The sequence below is a fragment of the Rhinolophus sinicus genome, chromosome 15, assembly GCF_057876585.1.
Source record: "Rhinolophus sinicus isolate RSI-liver-muscle chromosome 15, RSI-T2T, whole genome shotgun sequence".
Taxonomy (NCBI): Eukaryota; Metazoa; Chordata; class Mammalia; order Chiroptera; family Rhinolophidae; genus Rhinolophus; species Rhinolophus sinicus.
Genome location: NC_142515.1, coordinates 30,377,981 through 30,404,236, shown reverse-complemented (window position 1 = coordinate 30,404,236; position 26,256 = coordinate 30,377,981). Strand labels below are relative to the sequence as shown.

The following is a 26,256-nucleotide window of genomic DNA, read 5'->3' as shown; positions in this document are numbered from 1 at the left end:
CCTACTGGATGTCCACTTGGAACTCATCATACCTTAAAATGAATGAATGGAATTCCAGTACTCAGTTGTCCAAACAAGAAATGTGCTGTACACTTCACTCTCTTTACCCTCACTAACAAAACAGGGACAAGGTCCTGTCTGCTTTCTCTCTTTAATATCTCTTCAGTCTGTCCGTTAATTCCCATCCGCCTATGACTGTTCTTATTCAGGCCCTCATTCTCACCGAAGTCACTACAGCCCACTCCTAACCTATGTCATAGTGGTGGTCTTTTAAACAGCTTGCTGTCTTCATCACTCTTCAGCTGACCCAAAATTTCCTAAAAATACCCTATTTCCCTCAGGAGAAATTAAAGCTGCTTAGGTGTGACTGACTTCTGTGCCACCACCCAACACACATACACGCGCGCACACGCAAATACTTGGTTCAGCAGCTTGTTCTGCTTGGAATGCACTTCTCCTGTATGCCTGGCTAGCAATTACCCATCCTTCAAAACTCATCTCCTCCAAGATACGCCACCCATCTGTTACTACAGATAGATTTGAATTAAGTGTATCCTTAGTACAGATACTAAGGTACCTGAGGGCTCAATAAAAGCTTAAATGAATAAATAAAGTAGCCAATCAGTTGATTGTTTTGTGTGTTTTTCCTTTCAAATATTCAAATGCAGTGATATGTAGATTGAAAGGTATGTAGGCAGTGTTGGTTAGGAATTAGGAATTTTGACAAACTGTCTTCCAAAATATAAGTGCGAGTCTTGTTGGGTCTTAAGTAGGGAGACGCTGGAATGGGGACTAGAGATTGATGGCTCTAGATTAAGGGATGCTCTATCTCTTGTGCCAGGGTCCTGAGAAACTTTCTGAGGTTGCTTACAGTGTATTTGCTGGTGGTTGTATAAGTCAATAACCTTATTGACTTAAAATGAAAACTTTTCATTTAAACTAAGAACAAAGGAGCTTTGGTCCAGCAATTAAACTGTGAAGAATACAGTGCATTGGTGCTTAACTTTTGTGGTTAAATTTCTTTTTAAGAATCTAATGATTCTTTCCTCAGAAAAAAGGGAAGATTATAGACATAGAATTCTGTGGTACAAGACAGGAAAGTTTTCTTTCTTTTGCCCTTAAATATAATTGATGTGACCATTAAGGGACTTAGTGATTTTATGTGGTAATATGTAAGAATGAGGGAATAACTTAATCATAACGTGGTAAAATTTAAGTACTACCGGCCACTTACTGTTTTTGAATAACTTATAAATACACAAGTATTTAACTAAGGTATAGGGAAGTTTTGATACATTGATACTCAATGTTTAAAAATATTATTCAAAGTGCAGTCTCCAGACTAGCAGCATCCACCAGCAGCATCACCTGGGAACTTGTTAGAAATTTGTGGACCTTCCTGTAGACCCACTGAATCAATCTCTGGGGAGAAGGCCAGAAATCTGTATGATAACGAGCTCTTCAGGTGATTCTCTGGTGCACTGAAGTTTGAGAAGCACCGCTCTGTACCAGACATTTAAACATCTCTTGAATTAGGCAGTTTGTACTTATAATCATACAGTAATTAAAATAAATGCTAATAAAAAATTAAACTAATAGCTTTGATTTATTGAATGTTTGTCCTATTTGGGGTCATGAGCTTTACATTCATTGTCTATTTAATCTTCCCAGGACCCTTCTAGTTAGGTGGTATTACTTAATCATTGAAATGTTTATTAGCACCTACATTGTGACAGTCTTTATTTTAGACAGTGGGAACACAGCAGTGAACAAGACAGGCATAGTCTGTGCCCTCCTAGAATTTATATTCTAATAGGAGACAGGCAGTAGCAAGTGAACAGTATAATTTAAGGTGCTATGTGTAATATGCTATGAAGAAAAATAAAACAAAAAGGTCTTTCTTGGGAGTTACCATTTGAGCAGAGACCAAAATGATGGAAAGGAGCAAGCTATGAGAAGGTTTGAGGACAGAGCATTTCAGATTCTTAGTCCAGTGTTTTTCACAGAGACAAGACACAGAAAGGTTAGGTAATACAGCTAATAAATGCTAGAGCTGGGTTCTGAATCCTGGATAGCTGACTGAAGCACATCTCCATAATAAATTGTCATTTCATTTCCCCAATTTTATTTTTTCTTCTTTCTGCTTGGCTATATTTTCTAAAATTTCTTTAACGTGAATTTAAAATGCATATATAACAAGACTCTTCTGTTTTCATGATTGTATACCTTTCGTCATGTACCCAGTCAGGATCTGAATTTATCATTGATTCTGAATAAGTAGCCATTATAATGAAGAAAATATATAAGTTGAACTTTCTAAAAATGTATTCTTTATAAAATTTGATTTTTAGCATCAGGACTTGTTTATAGAATAAAAATCAAAGGCCTATGGAATAAAAAACTGTTAGAACTAATAAATTAATTCAGTAATGTTGCAGGATACAAAATCAATACATCATAATCTGTTGCATTTCTATATACTAACACCAAACTATCAGAAAGAGAAATGAAGAAAACAATTCCATTTAAAATTGCATCAAAAAGAATAAACTATCTGGGAAAATTTAACCAAGGAGGTAAAAGAACTGTGTGTTGAAAACTACAGGCATTAATACAAGAATTGAAGAGAAAACAAATAAATGGAAAGATATTCCGTGCTCATGGATTGGAAGAATTAATATTGTTAAAATTTCCATACTAACCAAAGTAATCTACAGATTAAGTGCAATCCCTATTAAAATCCCAATGGCATTTTTCAGAGAAATGGAACAAACAATCCTAAAATTTGTATGGAACCATAAAAGAAGCCAAATAGCTAAAGCAATCTTGAGAAAGAAGATTGGAGGCATCATGCGCCCTGATTTCAAACTATATTACAAAGGTATAGTAATTAAAACAGCATGGGACTGGCATAAAAACAGACACATAGATCAATGAAACAGAATAGAGAGCCCAGAAGTAAACACACCTGTAGGGTCAATTTACAACAAAGAAGACAAGAATATAAAATGGGAAAAGAACAGTTTCTTCAATAAATTGTGTTAGGAAAATTGTACAGCCTCATGCCAAAGAATGAAACTGGACCGCTGTTTTTTGGGTTTTTTTACATCATACACAAAAATTAACTCAAAATGAATTAAATACTTGAATGTAAGATCTGAAACCATAAAACTCTGTAGCAGAGGTCATAGGCAGTAAGTTTCTTGATGTAGGTCTTGGAGATGATTTTTTGAATCTTAACACCAAAAGCAAAAGGAAACAAGCAAAGATAAACGTAGGACTACATCAAACTAAAAAGCTTCTTTTGCACAGCATAGGAAACCAACAAAATGAAAAGGCAACCTACTGAATGGGAGAAAACAATTGCAAATCACATATCTGATAAGGGGCTAATATCCAAAATATATAAAGAACTCATACAACTCAATAGCAAAAAAAAAAAAAAAAAAAAAAAAAGGGCAGATGATCTGAATAAACATTTTTCCAAAGAAGATATATAGATGGCCAACAGATACATTAAAAAGTGCTCAACATCACTAATCATCAGGGAAATGAAAATCAAAATGGTAATGCAGTATCACCTCCCACCTGTTAGAATGGCGATTATCAAAAACAAGAAATAAATGTTGGCAAGGATGTGGAGAAAAGGGAACCCTTGTGCACTGTTGGTAGGATTGTAAATTGTTGTAGCTACTATGGAAAACAGTATGGAGTTTCCTTAAAATATTAAAAATTGAACTACCGTATGATCCAGCAATTCTATTTCTGGGTATTTATCTGAAAAAAAACACACAAAAAGCCATTAGCTCGAAAAGATATATATGTACACTCATAGTCGTTGCAGCATTATTTACAGTAGCCAAGATATGGAAACACCCTAGGTGTCCATCAACGAATAAAGAATAAAGAAAAAATACACACACACACACACACACACACCATGTTTCCTCGAAAATAAGACCGGGTCTTACATTAATTTTTGCTCCATTAGGGCTTATTTTCAGGGGATGTCTTATTTTTTCATGTACAAAAATCTACATTTATTCAAATACAGTCATGTTATCTTCTTCTGGAACATTGTCATAACGTACTAAATGCGTCCATCTGGTTGATGATCTTAACTGGGCTTATTTTTGGGGTAGGTCTTATTTTCGGGGAAACACAATATATACATATATATACACACACATGCACACGCACACCCACCCCACCCACCCCCACACACACACCTACATACGTATATATATGGTATGTTTATGTATATATGTACACACACATACACAATGGAATATTCACTTACAAGAATGAAATCTTGCCATTTATGACAACATAGATGGATGTTATGCTAAATGAAATAAATTGGAGGAAGAAAAATACCATATGATCTCGCTTTTAAGTAGAACCTAAAAAAATTATTTTTTAAACCCAAGCTGATACAGATAACAGATTGGTCGTTGCCAGAGGCAGGGGAGAAATGGGTGAACTGTTTTGTGTTTGTTTGTTTAAATAAATTATCTTTTTAAAAGGAAAAATGAAAAAAAATCAAAGACCTAAACAGAAGTTCTATTTAAAGTCTCACTGGGTGCAAATAATAACATTTTAGGTTGTACTAGAAATGAGGTCATTTTTTACTGATGTTACATGTTTCAAATAGTATTTTGGCAGAAACTAGTCTCGCGTTCATGAAAGTAATTATGATTCTCTTTAAATAAGAAAGTATAATTCTTAACCAATTTAGGTGTCATCTATTATTATAATGATGTTATAGAAGAATTATATGAAATGTGTGGTTCTTTTAGCTTAGGAAAAGATGCATTAGATAGTAAAGAATGTTTAAACAGCTGAAAGCATAGTAGGCACTAAAAGAAAACTAGGGGATAACAAATGAAAAATGAAATTGTTTTTCATATTGGCTCCTGAGAATAAATTATATCTAGGTCAGAATGAGTTGGAACTGATACCACTGACAGATTTTTTTAAATGTAATATAAAATATGTAAGTATTCAGAGTTAGAAATCATGGTCACTGTACAGGTATGTTTAAGAGTCTAGCAAAAATGTAAACATTAAGAACAAGTATAGTCTATCCTGTAGAGAAGACAAAAGATAATTTCTGTTTCGATTCTTTGAAGACTTCATAACTATGGATGCTTCATAACGTATTGGTTTTTACCAGACTAATATATTGTATCAAAAATTTAAAAACCAGCAAACAAACGTTGTGTTCCCTCAGAAGGCTGAACTACTGACATTTCTTTACTCTGTTAATAGAAATTGATCATTGTATTTTAGAAAACTAAAATAGATTTTAGTTTATATTAAATTAACTCATTTTAGTTGTCAAAAAAAAATTACTGGTAAACTCAGAATCTCTTCCCTTGCTTTATTTTGAAAATGTAGGCTGATTTCTGATTTGACTACAATAGTACACTTGTAAGCCCTAGAATCGTGGCTCCCTTTACTATTCCTAACCCTTGTATCCTCATTATTCTACAAATATATACTGAGCAGCTCCTCCTCCAGGTACAGTTCTGGGCACCTGGGGTACATTAGGCAACGTAGAGGGCAATAAAGTGAATCATAGTGTAGGTTAGAAGGTGGTAAGTGCTGTAGAAAAGGGGAGAGTCAGTGCTGTGTACGGGGAATCCACAGCCAGTGGGAAAGGGTTCACATTTAAAATAAGTCTGTGTTCAGGGTAAGCCTCATTAAGAAGATGACATTTGAACAGATGTAAGGAGGTAAAGGCCTGAGCCTATCACATATCTGAGGGAAGGGTATTTCAGGTAGAAGGAATAGCAAGAGCAAAGGCTGTAAGGCAGGTGTGCCTGGCATGTTGAGAAATGGCCAAGAGGCCAGTATGGCCAGACAGCAGTGAGTGGGGAGTGTATAGAGAGGTGATGGGGGTGGGCGTGGGCCACAGGCACAGCGCAGTTCTCATAGGGCTGTTTTAAGGGTTTGGGCTTTTACTCTGAGAGAAATGCCCATGTCAGGCAGAAGTTTGGAGTAGAGGAATGACATGGTTGGATTTATATTTAAAAGCATCATTCAAACTACTATTGAAAACAGACCTGTAAAGAGGCTGTTGTAATAATCCAGACAAGAGGTGGTGATGGTTTGCACCAAGGTGGTGGTAGTGGTAAAAGTGGTCAGATTCTGGTTATACCGTGTTTCCCCGAAAATAAGCCCTAACATGATTTTTCAGGATGACATCCCCTGAACATAAACCCTAATGCGTCTTGTGGAGCAAAAATTAACATAAGACCTGGTCTTATTTGGGGGGAAAACACAGTATTTTGAAGGTAAAGCCATATTTGCTAATGAAATATGTGGGGGGTCCTAAAAGAAAAAGGAGTCAAGTCAATCTTAAAGATTTGGGGCCTGAGAAGCTTGAGGGATGAAGATGTCATCTAATCATATAGGGAAGGCTGGGGGTGGAATATCAGGAGGCTGTTTTTGGAAATTGCACATAACGTATGAGACAGCCAAATGGAGGTGCCCAGTTGGGAGTTGGACATATGAGTCTGGAGAGTATCAGCATATAGACCATATGGAAACAGAGCACCAAGGGAGTGAGTGTAGATAGAGAAGAGGACCGAGGACTGAGCTTGGGGGCACTGAGAAGGAGGAGTCAGTGAGGCAGGAAGAAAACTAAGCGTGGGATCCTGGGAAGCATAGTACACACACAGTGGAGGAGGAGGAGGAGCAGCTCGGTCCGCTGTGTTGAGTAAGATGGGACTAGAATAGAGCACTAGACTTAGCAACACGGAGGTCATGGGCAGTCTCGTGGAGCGTTTCGATGGAGTGGTAGGGAATGAAAGTCTGGATAGGTGTGAGAGGTTGGAAATTTTTAATTTCCTGGTTTTGATAATTGTACTATGATTATGTAAGTATTTCATCTTGATAAAGGTAAAGAAAGTGAAAAAAGAATGGGAACAGAGGAATTGTAGAGAATGAGCATGGGCATCCCTGAAATGGAGTGATAGCTGACAGAAGTAGGGTCAACAGAAGTTTCGTTTTTGTTTTTAAAGATGGTGAATATGGTTGAATGTTGATGGGAAGCTTCAGTAGATAGCAAAAGACTAACATAGGTGAAAGGAGAGAATACTGGAGCAGTGTTCTTAGGTCATTGGGAGCGGATCTAGTGCACGGAACAGAGATTATCTTTAGATAGGCACAGGAAAATTCTGGAAACAGGCAAGAGCACAAAGTATAGGTGCTAGTGAGTAGGTGTGGTGGTACGAATTTTCTTTAGTTTTTTCCTTTTGTTTTCAGTAAAAGGGGAAGCAAGATCATCAGTGGAGAGAGAGGTTGGGGGAGGATATGTTGGGGATTTGAGGAGAGAGGAGAAGGTATGAAGTATTGATGAAGAGCATAATGGACTTGGTGCGTTGAGTATGACCGCCTGGCCGATGAAGGACCTACTTGAGGTTCATGGTCATGAACTTCAGGTGAACAATCAATCAGCATGGTGCATGCTTTTCTCCCATACTGTTCAGTTGTAATCTTGTAGAAGCAGAGTATGTTGGATATAGCCAGGGGTAATAGTTCAACTGAGTGCGGTGAAAGAGGAGAGAGGTAGAAAAGAGCAGAGCTATTGAGGGAGTGTGTATGAGGAAGGGATTATTCTGATTGATCACGGAATTTATATTGATGGGGGAGGAAGGGGGAACGAGTGCATTGCTGCACTCACTGAGCTACCAGACTCTGCCCTGACCTTGGAGTCCTGCTTAACTCCATAAGCCTGTCTATTGAAGTCCAGCCTTCCTGGATCTTTTGGTCTCCTGGCCTGCTTGATCTAAGATCCCCCTACCATATTTAAATCCCAAAACTCTGTCCTGACCCTCTTCAAGTTCTGCTTTGCTGCTTGTTCCTCTGTCATGGCAAAACAAGAGTAAAGCAGTCTTCTCAGTAGAGAGTAATGCTTAGTGGTCTTCATGAAATTGCAACTCATGTAAGCCTTTGAAAGAAGTGTGTCATTTATAACATAAGAGAAGAAAAATGTTCACAAGTGTCTTGTATAAGTAAAACCAGGAGATACTGTCTCATGGAAGCACATTACAGCTATTCTGGAAAACTTTTAAAAAAATATTGTCAGTCTCACATGTAAGAATATATATCAAAATCAGGAAACTGATGCCTCTTCTCTTTGCAGATGACCACAGTTTACTTATAAACTATTAGCAGATCAATAGATAAAAGTTTTCAATAAAGTTATCAAATCAGTGTTAATCAAGAAGAGCACATAAAGATAGTGATGTGTTAAGGAAAGAAGAAAAAACATGCTTCTGTATTGACAGAAAACCAACACATTAGGATGATTTTAAAAGAAGTCAGCATTTGATCACTTTTAATAAACAGAACATGACTCATGAATGACAACACCAAGGACATGAGAGAAAAGACTATTACTGGTTTATTGTCAGTAATAGCAGAATCAGTGCTCAAGAAGAGAAATTTGTGTAGATTACTTTGTGTCGTCAAAGCTGGGAAGCTAGCTCTCTGCGATACATGAAGATGTGGGTGGACCATACATCCAAGATAGCAACAACAAATGGTCCTTGTACCTGTCGTGACAAACCCTCCTCCCTTCAAAAATTTGAAAACAAAGAAGTGTGATAGCCCTCTATTAATTAAACTACGAAATCAACATGTAATAGTGCTTCAGGTTAGGTATGTGCAAAGTGATCAAGAAGAGACAGAACAAGGTAGCTCCTAGACAAGTGGTGGAATTATGTTAAACACATAAAGTTAAGGAATGTGTAATGGAGAAGTGTAGCCAATCCTGCGCTTTCTACCCCAGAAAAAGAAGTATCATACATGCAAAGATTGGCAGTTCTCATTCAGGTGAAGAAATGTGTTGAAAATACCATACTTGAGTTGCAAGACTCTCTCTAAGGTAGACATAGCTGCAGAATATTAATACCAATACATGATAGACATTTCAGGTTCTCTTAGCAAGAGCATCTGTTGTGTAGAATGGATGTATCAGATTAATCATAGTCTGATGCCATTCAGTATTCTGTTACTCTGATTCTCCTTGTTATGATTTTATGCTCATCTAGTGATCTAATTTATAATTATAGCTTACATTTACTGAGTATTTACAAGTTACCAGATGCTCATGTACATATTTTACATATATTATCTCGTTTAATCCTCATAACGCTGTGAGATCGGTACCCTTCTCTCCCTTGTACATAGAAGCCCAGAGTAAGTAATGTGCCTAATAGCAGAACTGAGATTCGGATCCAGGCGCTCTGCCTCAAGATGGAGCTACTGTGCCGTACGTACTGCCTTGGCTTCTCATGTAAATCTGCGTTTTAGGGAGAGGGTACGTTAATCCCGTGTTCTTTTGATTATATTTTGTCCTGTGATAGTGCTTTTCTAATGGTGAACAGTAAAGTGACTTCTGATTATGATTTGGCAGAGGGCCAAATTCTGGAATGGGGCCACCTAAGAGAGGTACCAGCTGACTTTTTGGTCAGCTTCTGGCCTCCTTTGGCCAGACTTTCCCAGTTATCTTTTGGCTGTGTCAGTGGAGAGCTTTGCAAAGTAGAGTCCTGGTGCTAATCTCCCAGATTCTGTTTTAATTCGTTTGGGATGGGGCCCATGAATAAGTTATTTTTAAAAAATTCTTCGTGATTGTGGTGTCCATTTCAACTTGAGAACCACTGCTTTAGATGACACAATGACTCTTTCTCTGTTAATTTGTGCAACAACCTAGTTCAAATCTAAGAAGTAGTATAAGGAAAGATTTAACTTGGTAAGCTTTAGGCAGAAGTTTCATGATGTTTGCCATGGCTAATTATAAAGATGAGTTAAAAACATGAAATCTTGATGCCCAGGACAAAATGTTACTGACTTTATGAGGCCTTGCATAGTGGTTTGGGTTTTAAGCCTGTTGTGGCACAGCCTGGGGATGGATGCCGTCTGTGCTACACAGCTGGGCAGCTATGGGCAGCCGTGGGCAGCCTGCTCAGGCTCTCTAGTACCACATTCCTCATTTGCCAAAGGTGGGTAGTAATAGTCCAGACTGTTTTATAAATCCATACCAAGCCTGAGCCCAGAGCCTATATTTGGTTAGGGCACAGTAAATTTTAGCACTTGTTGCTATTTGTTTTCAACCGGGGATATCTTGGGTGAACCTAGCTCCCTTCCTGACCCATGTATTTCTTGTGGCTACAGAATCTGTCTGCAGAGAGAGTGGTGAGAATGAAGATCCTAATTAGTTTCCATATAGTCTTAACCCAGACTGGGGCCTTTGTATCTTGGACCAGTTGAGTTAACCAGTACAGCAGTTGAGCATTTAGAGAGCTTGGCATTAAATCTTTAAGATATTTCAAAAATGTGTTTAACAGCTGGTATAAACCAAATTATAAACTAAGAATAAAGGTTTGGTTTTGTAGTAATGAGTTTTTTAAACCTCTGAGGGAAAGCAAATCCTCATTTCACTTTTTTTCAGTTTCCCTGAACTTCTGGCATGGGTTTTCTCAGGTTCTAACTTGCATAAGGTGCTTTATTTAACAGCTTTTAAATGCATGTGAGAGATGTATTCTAGGGGTCTTTTAAAGAAATAAATAAGCTACTTTAAAGGGCTATTTTGTGCAAAATGCCCTGTTTAAAAGGAGATCTGATTCTAGAAATAGACATATTAATATTTAAGGTTCCCAAATTAAGGGGTAAGGCATTTTTTTAAAATATATTGTAGACCTATAGAAATAAAATTAGAAGACAGTGTATCATAGAGGCATTGCATTGGTTAAGAAAATGGCCTCTTGATTCAAATCTTGGTTTTCACCACTTACTGACTCCATGATTTTTGGCAAATTGCTGACGTTCTTCTGTACTTATTTTCTCCACCTGTAAGAGGCCTAATAATATTACCTAATTAATAGCATTGTAATGAGGATTAAATTATTGTGTTGAATTAAATATATGTTGAAGCATTAGGGTGATGCCTGCTACATAAACCCTGTCACTGTCAGTGATTATGATGACAACCACCACCAAATCATTTGAACAAAAATGAAAATGAGTAAAAATATTATATTTCAACATTTTTCTCTTCCTTAAAACTATTTGGAAAAAAAATTAAGAACAATTTCTTGGCCTTTGCCTCTGAAAAATAAATTTTTAAAGTTCCTTTAATATAACACTTAATGTAATAAGGTAAATTCCTATGCCCTATGGGATGGCTCATCTGTCATGTTTACTTGGTCATTAGATTTAATAGAGGTGCTAAAAATGTTTGGGGGAGACGGTATTTCCATTATTTTCCTTTGTAAAGTTAAAAAAAAAAGTCTTCAAACTTTGATATAAAATTTGTGTTTTCATATCAGAAAACCTAGATTCAAGTCTCTCTGCTGCCATTCATCAGAGTAGACGGTTACCTGGCCTGTGGGAACCTCTTCTTCATCTGCAAAAGTAGAATAACAGCTGTATCTGAAATGGTGTGAAATATAAATTCACCTCCAGATGGGACTTTCTCTCTCTCTCTAGAAGAGCACTGTTCAGTAGAAATAAAGTGTGAGCCACCTCAGTAATTTAAAATGTTCCAGTAGCCATTTTTTTTTTAAAGTAAATGAAAATAATTTTAATATTTAATCCAGTGTGTCTAAAATATTCTCATTTCAACATGTAATTAATGTAAAAAATTGAGGTTTTTTTCATGCTTAGCCTTTGAAATCTGCTTCATTTTACACTTATAGCACATCTTAACTTGAACTAGCAATATTTCAAGAGCTCAGGAGCCACATGTGGCTAGTGGCTACCATATTGACAGTTTAGATCTAGAATATAGATTAATAGTCCCCATCGGCAGCCTTGGGCACTGATGCTGCCTTGGCCTTAAGCAATTAACACAGCCTTATTCTTGAAACTGTGAGTACCTCTGGATGAATGAGCTTTACATTTCTTTCTCAGCAACCTAGATTAGTATCTTTGCCCCCAGGAGGAAAGGCTTCTTTCTACCTGGACCCTGTTGGCTGACCCAGATGAGGGCTTGCTCTGGGTGTATCACGTGCCTCTCTATGTGGCCAAGACTGATAGACAGATCACCAGAAATTCTTGAACCCCTTGAGTATGACAGACCTTTTGAATAACAAAGATGAGAACCCAGGATAGGATCAGGCTTTGTAAAACCTCTTCATTCTTGCCTCTGAGCTCTCCTTTTTTTCCTTTTCCCCCCACATTTCAGAGACTTACCTAGTGTCCCTGGGAAAGAGCAAATACCAGCAATGTTCTAAAGGAATTCTGCTTCTCTGTCCTCCACTTCAGCATGGCTTAACAAAGCAGCTCTCCCTTCCCAAACATTAGTTTGACTTTTGAAGACACTTTTTAGAACCTTTTTTGGGCTAAGAGATTTGGAGGACAGAAGTCTAACTAAGCCTTTTTACTTTTAAGGTTTTCTGATACTCTTTCATCCAAATTTTGGGAGAATTGTAGTGAAGAGGTGTTACCCCAATAGCTGTATGTAATGGTAAAAAGGGGGAGAGATTATGGGATTCAGATGTACTTAAACAACCAAAAAATATGGTCAGGTGTCACCTTCTTAGAAAGTCCTATCCTGATCACGCTATCTAAAATAGCTGCCAACCCCAGTGCACCTTTTTTTTTTAATATCTCACTTATTACTAATGAAATTCTTTGTTTGCCTTCCCGAATAGAATATAAACTCCATAAGGGTATGGACTTTGTTTTGTTTCTTCCTGCAATTCTTGAATTCCAACTCCTAGTACTGTGTCTGGCCCTCAGTAAACGTGTTGACTCAGTGAAAGAAAATACCAAGATATTCTCTATATGTATTAATGATTTTAAAATTAGATACCTAGAATTCTTCTCTGACCATTGTTGTTCTTACAAGTATATGTGATATGCTTGAATTTTCAGACCTAATCTCAGTGATAGGAATCCTTTAGTGTTTACTCTTGCTCAGTCATTTAGATAAATTTTACTTCTTCTAGGTAGTGTGGGGCATGAGGGGGAAGGAAATAGTTTGTCATGGAGTTGTCAGAGGGCTTGGTGGAGCTGATCTGCAGTTTCAGATTATACAGGGTAATGAAATGGAGGCGGTATTGGTATAGAGAACTGGCTGAAACTTTTTTTATAGCTCAGGTGCTGTAAATATTTCTAAGGTTTTTGTGCAAGACAGTTGGCATTGTAGGTAATAGAAGCTTATGGGAAAAGTGACAGAGATTCATAGCCAGAAAGATTAGTATTATTTGGAGGAAATGTAGGCTACATAGATTGTGGCCAAAAAATCCACAAATCCTGTTTCTGTTATCTTTGTTTAGAATCTTTATTTAAAATATTAATGTTTCTGTGTCAGTTTCTCAGTTGTTCTTCCAGTTTACCTCTTGTGCCTTTGTGTACCATCTTGATGCCACTAACATACTTTGTGCTTCATGGAATCATGGGACCTGCAAGTACAGACCCTTCTTACACTGCAAAGGACAGAAGTTCCATTGTGGTGCCTGGTTTGTCCCAGGGGCACCCTGCCAATAAATAGTAATCCAGACATGTTGAAAACTCTCAAGTTCTTTTAAGAACTATTTATTTTGCATTCAAATAAATTTCTAGCAAAAGAAGTAAAAGTAGACTTAAATGGTTTTACATTTTTGGGTCCTGCTTCTTTCCATGAAAAAAAAACCTGTTTTATATAAATGAACTAGCTTTTTTATAGTAGTATGAATAAATTATTTGGTTTGTGACTGTATTTAAGAAAAACAATAAGCAAAATGGTATATACTTTTTATTGTGGCAGTAGGCTTTATTTCAGTTGGGTTTTTTATTTTCAGTGTTACAATTTTAAGGTTTTATACAGTTTGATTAAAGAATGGTGCTCTATATAGTAGGTAATTTTTAGGGACTATTTCTAATTGCATCCAGTTTAAGTTCAAACGATGCATTTTAACCTAACACCTTCTTTCTTCTTAGTCTGTAAGACTTGTATTGTCCAGCACTTTGAAGATAGCAATGATTGTCCAAGGTGTGGCAACCAAGTTCATGAAACAAATCCATTAGAAATGTTGAGGTAAGTAAATGCATTTTACAGCTCATCTAACTTAAATAAATCATATAAATGCTTAATAATTTTTATTATACATCATATTTGTTGGTGCCTTGACTCAGTTAATTTAGGTTGTATGAATTTTATGATTTTCATTTTTAAGTATTTTATTTCACTTTAGAGTTTCAATATTCTACACAATACACTACTTTCGTTGAGCTACATGGTAGTGGACAGAGCAGACTAATAGTGAGGGAGACTATTCTTGGTGCTATTAATTTTTTTAATTAATCATATATTCAAAAAAGAGTACACAGACATTTATGTAAAACTTACAGATTTTTTTTTTTAAATGACTGCCATTTATTTAAGTCTATTCATATGTTTTTACAGCCAGAAGTGTCTGTAAGATCCTAATCCAAACCCTTTTTTCCAGATTAGGAAACTGAAATTTACCATGATCTTGTCTAAGGTCTCAGCAAACTTAAATTTCACTTCCCAGCTTCCAGCCAGGTGTCCTCACCACTGAACCTGTCTATTTTCTTCCCACTGTTCCTACCGTAGCTCTATCACAGATCAGCTATGGGATCTTAGGGAAGTACACATCTGAAAACAGCTAGATTTTCTCTAGGTAGCCTTATATGTAACACGTTTCTGTGTGATGTTTGCCATCATTCTGTAAATCTGGATTTGCAAGTCTTACATTTCACATTTTTTTCTTCTGTTTTAGTGCTTATATTTAGAGTAATTTACAGATAAAGGTCTAGCCCTGATTTTCACTGTGTGGTCCCTACACTATTAGTATCTTGTTTGAAATGACAGTTCTGAGACCTGCTGAATCAGAAACTCAGAGTGGAACCTCTTATTTAGCAAGACCTCCAGATAATTCTGATATGTGCTAACATTGAGAGCCTTTGGTCTCCTGTAGTCTGTAGTCCTGAGGAAGGCTTCTGCTAGTTGGATTTATACCAGTACTTCTCACCCAGGGGTGATTTTTCTCCCCTCTGCCCTCCATGTACATTTAGCAATGTCTGGAGGCATTTTTGATTGTCAGGACTGGGTGGGTGCTGCTGGCATCTAGTCGGTAGAGGCTGGGGATGCTGGATGCTACTGAGCATCCTACAATTCACAGGACAGTCCTCCCTTCCCCAAGATCCAGCCCAAAATGTCAGTAGTGCTGAGGGCGAGACACTCTGATTTAAGTAATTTAGAGGAGAATAGAGCAAACTTTTCCTGTCAAATCTTTTCCTGATGCTTCTATCAAAAACTGTAATGAATAGTAATTTTTACCTACTCCATTTTACAGTGCTGTGTTGTAGCAAATTAACTTTTTGGTTTTGACTGTTAGATACTTGAAGGAATCCAATCACTGTTTAATCAAATCTAAGCCCTTAGCTAAAGTATATCATATATATTTTTTAAATTTTTATTTGGAAATAATTAAAAACTACAAAAAGAAAGATAGTATAAAGAACACTTGTGTTCTCCTTACCCAGATTAGTCTATTGTTAACATTTAATTGCATTTGTTTTGTCATATGCTTGCATGTTTACTCTATATATTTTTTCTAAACCATTTGAGGGTAAGTTACATACATCATTGCCCTTAGAGGGAATGACTAACTGGTCTAAATTTCTCAGAAGAGAGGAATGGAGATTATTTCATTTATAGGAAAAAGCCAGAGTTGTAGTAGAGATTTTGACAGTCAGTGTATCAGTTATTGCTGCATAATAACCAGCCACCCCTAAAAGTCATGCTTTAAACAATAGTAAAAGCATTTCTTATTCCTCGCAAGTCTGAGTGGTTCACAGATCTAGGTGGTGGTTCTGGTCTTGGCTGGGCTCACTCACGTGACTGCAGTGAGCTGCTGGTTGGGCAGGACACTCTGCTGATCCATCTCCCCTGGGTTCTGTCGTATTAGAGATGGGCTGTCAGTGAGCTAGTCTAGGATGGCCTCAGCAGGGCAGCTTGGTTCTCATGTACATGGGGCCTTATCTTCCAGACTTGTTCTCGTGGTTGGCAGGAGTCTAAAGGAGACAGAGCACACCAAAGCATGTAAAAAGAAGAGGGTGAAAGGGGGTCAAATATATGGTGATGGAAGGAGAACTGACTCTGGGTGGTGAACACACAATGTGATTCATAGATGATGTATTATAGAATTGTACTCTTGAAACCTATGTCACTTTACTAACCATTGTCACCCCAATAAGTTTAATAAAAAAAAAAAAACATGTAATGCCTCTTAAGGCTTAGGCTTTGAACTAAGCACTATATCACTTGTGCCACATTCTGTTGGCCTAAGCACGTTTCAAAGCTAACCCATATTCTTGAGGTAGGGAAAAGATAGACTCCATTCCTTAATCAAGGGAAGAATTCAAAATTATCTTCAGAGGGTGTAGATACAGGGAGAGCTGGGGCCTCGGACCATTTTTGTAATCAATCTACCACTGTGGGAAAGGGCTAGAAATAGGTGTGCTCTGCCTACAGAGGAGTTTGTACAGTAGATATGCTGAAACTGTATGTTCTATATTTTGTAATACATAAAAAGATCTCAGACTATATATTGGATTTTGATGTCTTCATTGTTAGCATATTCTCTTTTCCCCTTTGGAAGGTTGGATAATACGTTAGAGGAAATCATATTTAAACTGGTCCCTGGACTACGAGAACGTAAGTTGCTTCTTGCAGATTTGTTTTATGAAATCAACATTTCTATTAAAGATTTCATGATTGTTTCTATTATTTTTATATATTTTTTTTCTTTTAAATTAGAAGAACTTGAGCGTGAATCTGAATTTTGGAAGAAAAATAAGCCTCAAGAAAATGGACAAGGTGACTTTTTTTTATATCTGTATCTGACAGCATCTCTCAAATTGGTTAGTTTTTTTTGTAGCTTTGATGAACTAATCGCTCTCTTCAAGCTCAAATTTCTCCTGTAGAAAATTCATGTACCCCTTTATTTATATTATGAAGCTTTCTCTTATGTACCTTTTATGTAAATGTTTGTAAATCTGGAGTCACTCCAATTGAAGGTAATAGGAAAAACAGTGGTACCTCGGTTTTCGAACGTAATCCGTTCCAGAAGACAGTTCGAGTTCTGAAACGTTCGAAAAAAGCCAACCGCTAGGCCTCAGGATCTTGCACTCAGCAGAAGCCACATGACATGTTCGACTTCCAAGGCATATTAGAAAACTGAAGCACTTCCAGGTTTACGGTGTTCGTAAACCAAAATGTTTGTCAACGGAGACATTCGAAAACCGAGGTACTACTGTACAGGAAAATGGACTTTGGGAAGAGAGAAAAAGGAGATAAAACAGAAAACTGACTACTGATTATACAATATTTGCTGGAGAGCTAAAGGAAATCGAAGTAAGAAATAGCCATAGCCTGCTACTAAACAGTGAGGGGTTTTGTTTTATTTATTTTATTTTGCATGTTTGTTTGAATAGGAGAGGGAACTGAGATGTGGCTAAGAGCATAGCAAGGGGATCTTGGAATGAAGTTTTCTTAGGTGGAGCCCAAGTGATACAAATTTTTATATATCCTGGAATTTGAAAGATCGTTCTAGATGCTTATGGGAATTTTTCCCATCACCAATGCTAAGTGTCCAAATTTCACTTTTGGGCCCCGAGAGACTCAGCAGTCAGTAAATTTTTAATAATTTCAGCAAAGTGGCAAATTTTACTGAGCAAAGAAAAGGCTTTTTGTAAGTATATAGTTCACACAAAGGAAAAAAAAGTACAACATACTATCTCCCACCCCTGGTTTTCCCATAAGATCATAGGATTGTCAATTATACACCATTAAGATGGGTGAGAAAATGTGTCTCTTTTCATCTGGAAAATGGGGATCATAGTTTTATTTGTTCAACTTAACTATGCAGAGCTGGCTTCCTATAGCAGGGGAGGGTTTGAAAATGGTTTCAAATGACTGGGCTAAGGTAATAAGGGATTATTTTTTATGTATATCAACAAAATGGTCAAAGAATCCAAACCTGGCAAAAAGTGACTTAACTAAAGGCTTAGTTTACCCAAGTGTAAATTATAATTTAGACAGTAGTACTATAACAAAAATATAGATAATATAAAGTTGACTAAATATTCCGATTTTTGACTACCTTTTCAAGAGGACAGGAGCCCAGGGGATTGTCATTAGAAGCTATATGGGGGGTTTAGTCCATGACCCTGTGTATCTTATAGACTGACTTGGGAAGGACTATAGCCTACTTTATGTTTCTCTCCCTTTTCCCATTATTTTTCTCTCTTTTTAAAAGTATTATAATATTTGGTCTTTAGTTTCAGTGGAGAATTGGGATCTTTTCTCGGAGCTGGAAGTTTGGTTCATAAAAGGCAGCTACGGTCTATGTGGGTTCCATGTAAATATGTAGAAGAAAGAATGCAGAAGAAAGGAACCCACCTGCTTTTTATGATATAACCATAATGCTTATATACTACAGTCATCAGAGAGGAGCTAACCTGTTAATTTTTCTGGGCTTTTCTATAATGTTTAGCTGGCTAATTCTTTCTAGCTGGCTAATTCTTTCAAGTTTCAGCTTAGCGATATTTTATCTGGAATACTTCACCCAAAGTTTGAGTTTATTACCTCTTCTATGTGCCCACATGGTCTGTTGTATCTCTTCCATCAAAGGCCTTACCCTACTTCTCCATCTGTTTGTTTTCTTTACTTGCCTATATCTCCTATGTCCTGACTGGTATGAGGATGAGGACGAGGGCACTCTAGTTTTAGTATTACTCCCTCAAGCCTTTCACAATGCATATCTAACGTAGAGTTAAAGGCACTCAAATGAATGAGCCAACAAATATAGTTGCATTCTATGTAGGCTGCAGGTATTAAATATGTTTGGATATAAAGTATACTATTCTGATTTCTTTAATGGAGTTTTAACAAGTTATATAGCTACCGTGTTTCCCCCAAAATAAGACCGGTCTTACATTAATTTTTGCTCCAAAATACTCATTAGGGCTTATGTTCAGGGGCTGTCATCCTGAAAAATCATGGCTTGGGCTTATTTTCCAGTTACGTCTTATTTTCTTGGAAACATGGTATGTACATGTTTAAAAAGCCAATTCATTGTAGTCATATTTCACTAGCTGATTTTATGAATATTACTAATTTGAAATTTTGTGAACCTAAAGAAAGAATATTTTATAGTTTGAAAAGAGTACTTGGTTTTAAATTTGAATATATATAGAATTTGGAGGTATTTTTATATCCTGTCTACTTTCTAAGTGATCTAATCACTAATTGCAATTATTTTTTTGACCAAATATAGCTAGTCCTGAGTCTTTCATTTGGGTATCTGAGTGAGCCTAACCATCTCAGGCTATGTTAATAAGTCACTGATGGTTTTTAAAATATTTCCATTGTTGAGTTGGGTGGAACATTTTAAAGATATTAAAATTTTCAGTTATTCTTCATCAAAAACTGTTAAAATGTTTTTTAAAGTTGATTTTTGTTCCAGTGATTAGTGTACTGCTGCTTAACTTTATCAACTTTGAGTAATATATAACTTAGTTTTGTTTAAATTTTGCAGATGACACTTCAAAAGTTGACAAACCTAAAGTAGATGAAGAAGGTGATGAAAATCAAGATGATAAAGACTATCACAGAAGTGACCCACAAATTGCTATATGTCTAGATTGTTTACGAAATAATGGACAATCAGGGGACAATGTAGTAAAGGTGAGTGGACAAGTACAGTTGTACATTTTATAATCATTTTATATAATTTGTTGTTGAATTTTCCTAATGTTTCAAAATGTTTGCTTCCAAAGTTTTTATTAATCAAGTAGAATGCATTCTCTGACAGTCGGTCCCATACCTACAAATGGCCAAGCAATTGCTTACTCCAGGCACCTGATTTCCAACCCCCTACAACTGAACCGTCCTGGGACAATGCCACCACCTAGTGGCTAATGCAGAGAATCACACCTCTATTTCTCCTCTCCACCTCCTTTTATACTTTTGTTGGGAGTTCATATACATTGTTTTTCCCTTTTAAGTGTGGTAACCAACTCAGATCATTTCTTGTCAGCCTTGTTTCCAACCCTTTAATCATCCTCTTCTAAATTTCTCCTTTATTTCTGTATTTTTATTTGCAACTCAAAAAAAGTTATTCATGTCTTATGGCTTATACATTTTTATCAATAATATAATTAATTGGTTATGAGTAAAATTGGATGTCGTAAAGTGCTTGTGAACGTCTAAAGTCCTTGAAGGCTCTAAGGTATTTCCTATAGAATCTCCATTTCTAATCCTGTTTCGCTACTAATTGAACCTTTTTGTCAAGGATCACTATACTAGAGAGTTTAAAACAACCTACTCACTTTTATTGATTTTCCTTGGTCTTTAAATGGTGCTATTTAAATAATGTCTTCCAATTTTTTATTGCAAGTAACTTTTGTTTTCATTATAAATGTTCACTGCTTTACCTCTTAGATTTTTGTCACTTTGTCCTAGAAAAGGTTAGCCATTGAAAATATTGTTTCTCTCTTTGTATTCCATGTTTTGTTCATGGAAATTGTCTCCTTTTACTTTCTCTGTAATCTGTAGGCCAATGGGTTGAATTTTTACTAATACATTTAATGACATTTTCCTATTAGGAAATTAAAAACAAATAATTTTTCAAATCAAGTGTTCCCAGCATCTTGCAACAAAAAAAATATATAAGCATAGTGGTTCAGTGAATATTTATCCATTATGTGGATATTAGTGAAGATATAAGTAATGCAAAAATTTTTTCATTGAAGGAAATTTGATGAGGTCTTACACAAACAGTTATAATACAGTAAGATAGTTGATTTAGTTAATAGAGGTTGGTTGGACATGACATATAATAAAGTACAGCAATCTTTAGAGAAGTGGCCATTGTATCTATTTTTCTTCCCAGGCTTCTTTTTGTTTTTTATGCTCTGGTAGAATACCCTTTCTTTTTTGCCTTTGATTCATCAGGGTTTTTAATAACCTTCATTTTTCTCTTACTGCCAATCATTTCTGTCATCCCCCTTTTGGGAGGCTGCTCTTTATAGATTGTGATCATCATCTCTGATACATGAACTATCTTGTAAAAATCAATGGGAAGGCTGAATACCTTTATAAATAAATGTAAAGTTTACTTCTCTGTGGGATTTCTAGTTTGAAAGTTATAAAGCAATGAATTTTAGAAAATCATCTGAAAAATGAACTATCCACCTTGATATTCTCCTCTTTTAGACATCTTTGACACTTCGCCATTACAGTTGACCTTTTATCCATTTACTCTTTCCTTTATAGACGTTTCTTCCTCTTTGTGCCTTCATTCTTAAAACAGCTTTCATAGCTTATATGACTTCTGCTATGCTAATCTGTTTCTCACCCTTTTTTCTCTGGCCATTCTTACACTGTTTCCACTGGCTCTACTTCTTCCTGTCTCCTACTTGATATATGTGAGTATATCCTAATATCTAGTCCTCCACTCAGTTATGCTTTCTCTGTATTCATCCTGGGTGGTCACTTCCATTTTTTTGTGGCTTTAACTATGTGAAGAACGTTTAAATCCCCATTTCCAACCCTACCATTTCTCCCAAGTTGAAGTATTATATTTCTATTTTTAAGTATCCCAGTTGGGAGTTTCCCTAACACCTGAAACTTCACATGTTTAAAGACATATTCATTATACTTTCACCTAACTTTACTCCAAATATGCAGTTTCAGTTATCAGTACTATCTTTCAACCAATCGTACATGTTCAAAATCTTGGAGTCATCTTTGACTTTTTATTCTTTCCCTTCAACCTATCATAAATCCTGCGAAATTTCCCTGAGTGCAGTGCTGCTCACCTTTTATGCAGATTTTTAAACTGGTCTCTTAAGTGTTCTTTTTTATTATGGAAGGCTGAGGCCACAACCTGAGAGTGTGCAAGGCAGAGGGTGAGGGCCAAAATCAAAGCCAATATCAGAGTCAGGCAGTAAATAACTTTAGGCTCTGTTGCAACTACTCAACTTACTCATTGTAGCCCTAAAGCAGCCATAGATGATAGCAAATGAACTGGCATGGTTGTGTTCCAATAAAACTTGACTTAACGTAAGTAGTGGCCATCCAGATTTGGTTTGAAGGCTGTGGCCATAGTTTGCCACCTTCTGGGTTACAGAAAGTCTTAATTCCTTATGTTAGCATTCAAGACCCTTCACTAACTAGCCTCTGTCTTGATTAGTGTATTTCCATTATACCCATCAGTAAACCCTCCTCTCAAAACAAACGTTTATTGCTTCATGCGAGTACCAACATGTATGAGTACCGACATGTATGAGTACCGACATGTGTGAGTACCGACATGTGTGAGTACCACCATGTGTGAGTACCACCATGTGTGAGTACCACCATGTGTGAGTACCACCATGTGTGAGTACCAACATGTAGAATAGATAAGCAACAGAGAAAATTAATGAAACCAAAACATTGTTCTTTGTGAAGATCAGCAAAATGGGCAAACCTTTTGCTAGATAAACTGAGGGGAAAAAAGACTCACTAAAATCAGGAATGAAAAGATATTTCTAGTGACTTTACAAAAATAGAAAAGATTATAAGGGAATGCTCTAAACAACTGTATTCCAAAAATTTAAATAAATAAAATGGAAAATTCCTAGAAAGACAAACTTCCAAAATTGAGTAGAAGAATTAGAAATCTGAATAAACCGATAACAAGCAAAGCGATCAAATTAGTAATTTAAAATTTTTACAAGTTCTCACAAAGAAAAGCCCAAATGTTTCAAGAAGAATTAACACCATCAATCTTTCATAAACTCTTCCAAATGATAGAAGAAGGAACACTTCCCAACTCGTTCTATGAGGCCAATATTACCCAGATACCAAAACCAAAGACATCACAATAAAAACTTTTATGAATCAAAGGACACAATCAACAGACTGAAAAGGCAACCTACAGAGTGGGAGAAAATATTTTCAAATCATATACTGATAAGGGGTTAATATCCAGAATATATAAAGAACTACAATTCAGCAACAAATAATCCAATCTAAATAAAAATAGGGCAAAGGAGTTAAATAGGCGTTTCTCCAAAGATGATATAAAAATGGCTAACAAGCATACGAAAAGATGCTCAACATCACTAATCACCAGAGCAATGCACATCAAAACCACAGTAACACTGCTGCACACCCATTAGGATGGGTGTGAAAATGGCAAGCGTTAGTGATGATATAGAGACATAGGAACCCTTGTGCACTGTTGTTAAATTGTAAAATGTACAACCTCTATGGAAAACAGCATGGAGCTTCCTTGAAAAATTAAAAACAGAACTACCCTGTGATCTAGCAATCTCATTTCTGGATATATATCCAAAAGAATTGAAAGCAGAATCTTGAAAAGATATTTGGACACTCATGTTTATAGCTGCATTATTCACAAGAAGAGGTAGAAGCAATCCAAATGTCCAACAACATAAATGGATAAACAAAATGTGGTAGATACAATAGAATGTTACTCATCCTTAAAAAGGAAGGAAATCCTGTCACATCCTACAACATGGATGAACTTGACATTATGCTAAGTGAAATAAGCCAGTCACAAAAAAAGACAAGTGATTCCACTTGAGGCATTTAGTCAAATTCATAGAAACAGAAAGTAGAATGATGGTTACCAGGAGCTAGGGGGAGGGGGAAAAGGGAGTTATTTAATCAGTATAGAGTTTCAGTTTGTCACAGTGAAAACATTCTGAAGATGTTTCACAACATGCGAATATACATGACACTACTGAACTATACTGAACTACTGAATTACGCACTTAAAAATAGTTAAGATGGTAAATTTTGTTACATGTTTTTTACCACAATAAAAATTGCAAAATAGAGTAAACTGAATGTAGCAGTTTATGAAAAGGATTACAGACCATGACTAACATACAAAAACTAATCAGTGGTGATATGCCCTATTAATTTTTTTAAAAAGGGCTGAAAGACCACATGGTTATCTCAGTAAACGAAGAGAAAGCATTTGACAGTAAATGAAGAGAAAGCAACATATTTTGGTTAAAAAACACTCAAATTAGGAATAAAAGGGAACTTCCTCAACCTGATAAAAGGCATCTACAAAAAAACCCACAGCTATCATTATTAATGGTGAAAGACTGAAAGCTTTTCCCCTAATATCAGAGACAAGACAAAGATGTATGCTCTCACCACTTCTATTCAACATTGTACTGGAGGTTCTAGCTGGAGCGATTAGACAAGAGAAAGAAATTAAATCAGACTGGAAAAGAAGTGAAACTGTGTTTGTAGATGGCATGATCATATGTGTGTGTGTGTGTGTGTGTGTGTGTGTGTGTGTGTATAAAATCCTTAGGAATTCACAGAAAAACTATTACAGCTAATAAACAAGATTAGCAAGGCTGCAGGATATAAGAATAAGCTTGGAATGACAATCCAAAAATGAAATTAAAGTAATTCCATTTATAATATCATCAAAAAGAATAAAATACTTAGTAATATATTTAACCAAGAAAAAGTGTAATATTTATACACTGGAAACTACAAAATATTGAAAGAAATTAATAAGGTCTAAATAAAGGAGTAATCCCATCTTCATGGATTAGAAAACTTAATATTGTTAAGATAGTAATCCTATACAAATTACTCTTCAAATTCAATGAAAACCCTAACCAAAGTTCTGCAAAAAACAATCTTTTTTTACAGAAATTGGCAGGCCTATCTTAAAAGTCTTAAAGAAACCCAAGGGACCTGGAATAGTCAAAACATTAATTATTGTAAGAACTAGAATTTGTTGAATTGTATCCTAGAATTGGAAGCCTGTCTAACTTGCAATGGACCACTGTCTAATTTCAGCTCTAGAACAGAGGGATAAATAGTACTCTAGGATAACCACATTAAAGCAGAAAGACTTTTTTGAACTGTTCTGGTCAGAGTTGGAAGGAGCAGGTTACAAGGCAAGGGGATTATCTCATAAAAGGGAAAGGTTAACATTCTCGAAACACAAAACAAATCTTTTTCCATATAATATTTCTACAAATATACAGAATATACTGAAATGTTCTTCCCCCAGGGCAGCTCAACAGGGCCTGGGCTACACATCCACTGCCCCAGGCATCAGCCTCCCTTTACCTCCCTGTGTGTAGTACAGATTTTCCCCCTTTTCTATGGGTGTTATGAAATAAAATGGTAAGGAAAAAGCACTGCTCTTAGGGTCTCTCTTTAAGGTTCTTCCCGTCATCCTCCTCATGTTCTAGTGAACACTCTAATTTGTCATTGTTCCTCTTAAAATGTGTCGATTACTTCTCAGATCTGTAGAGCAATTCCCAAGTATACTTAGCTAAAAAACAAGGGTAATTTGGTATAATTATAAAGGGTTTCTATAGACAGAGAATGCATAGTTGTTATATTTTTATTTTCTAAGTACTTACAAATTATTAAATTCCAGGCTAGAATTTTGTTAGAGATTGATTTCAAACTTATTGAATTATGAATCCCAGAAATAAGCTTTTGCCTAATTTCTAAAATCTTCTCTTAACTCTTCTGACATTTCTATAATTATTAATACTTTCTGAAAGATTGTTTCATGGTCATTTCTGCAGCTTCTTTTAACAACCTGAGATTTCTCTGCAGTTGAGAATACACTTAGAGGGTCTTCCAGTTCCCTCACATTATTCTCTAACTTAACTGGGACCTATAAAATGCCATTTGGAGCAAGAAGATAGATAGGAAACCTTGGTGTGGTTGAGATGTGAACAAATAACAGAGAAGATCTACATGTATATGTATCCCTTTGTTTTCATGCTGTTTACAATGTCCGTCTCCAGTTTGAAATGGGTAGAGTATGTTTTGCTTTAGAGGTAACTTTTAACTACTTCTTTCAGTGGATACTTTACCATCTGAATTGTGACAAAGTATCTTTATAGATTAATTTCTATTGGTCTTTGCTAGGAAATATGGGTGTTTTTCTGGAAATACATTTGCTGAGAAATACATATTGACTGGATAGTTCTACTTTTGACTTAGTTAATTTAAGACCATTTCCAATTGTTGACCTAATTTCCTCTGTATACAAGTAGAAGTAATAGTTGTATCTTTAAAAGATCCAATCCTGGTTTCTGTTTTAGTATTGCTAACTTCTGAGGTTTGGGCATGTCAATTTGTCTCACAAATTGGTTAGTGTTTCTCATGTCTATAACCTCATTTTGACGCATTTTCAGTTTGGGTATCCATTCTGGACTGGT

The 26,256-nt window shown here is 36.1% G+C and overlaps 1 protein-coding gene across 3 annotated transcripts in view; it reads left to right on the top strand.

Annotated features, from left to right (window-relative positions):
- PCGF5 (polycomb group ring finger 5) overlaps positions 1–26,256 on the top strand; it is a 102,942-nt gene that overhangs the window by 54,048 nt on the left and 22,638 nt on the right. For all 3 annotated transcript variants that reach the window (XM_074339397.2, XM_019739174.3, XM_019739164.3), the window contains exons 3-6: positions 13,936–14,032; positions 16,623–16,678; positions 16,781–16,840; positions 19,563–19,711. In XM_074339397.2, coding sequence (XP_074195498.1) covers positions 13,936–14,032; positions 16,623–16,678; positions 16,781–16,840; positions 19,563–19,711 — 362 coding nt within the window. The remainder of the gene's footprint in view (positions 1–13,935; positions 14,033–16,622; positions 16,679–16,780; positions 16,841–19,562; positions 19,712–26,256) is intronic.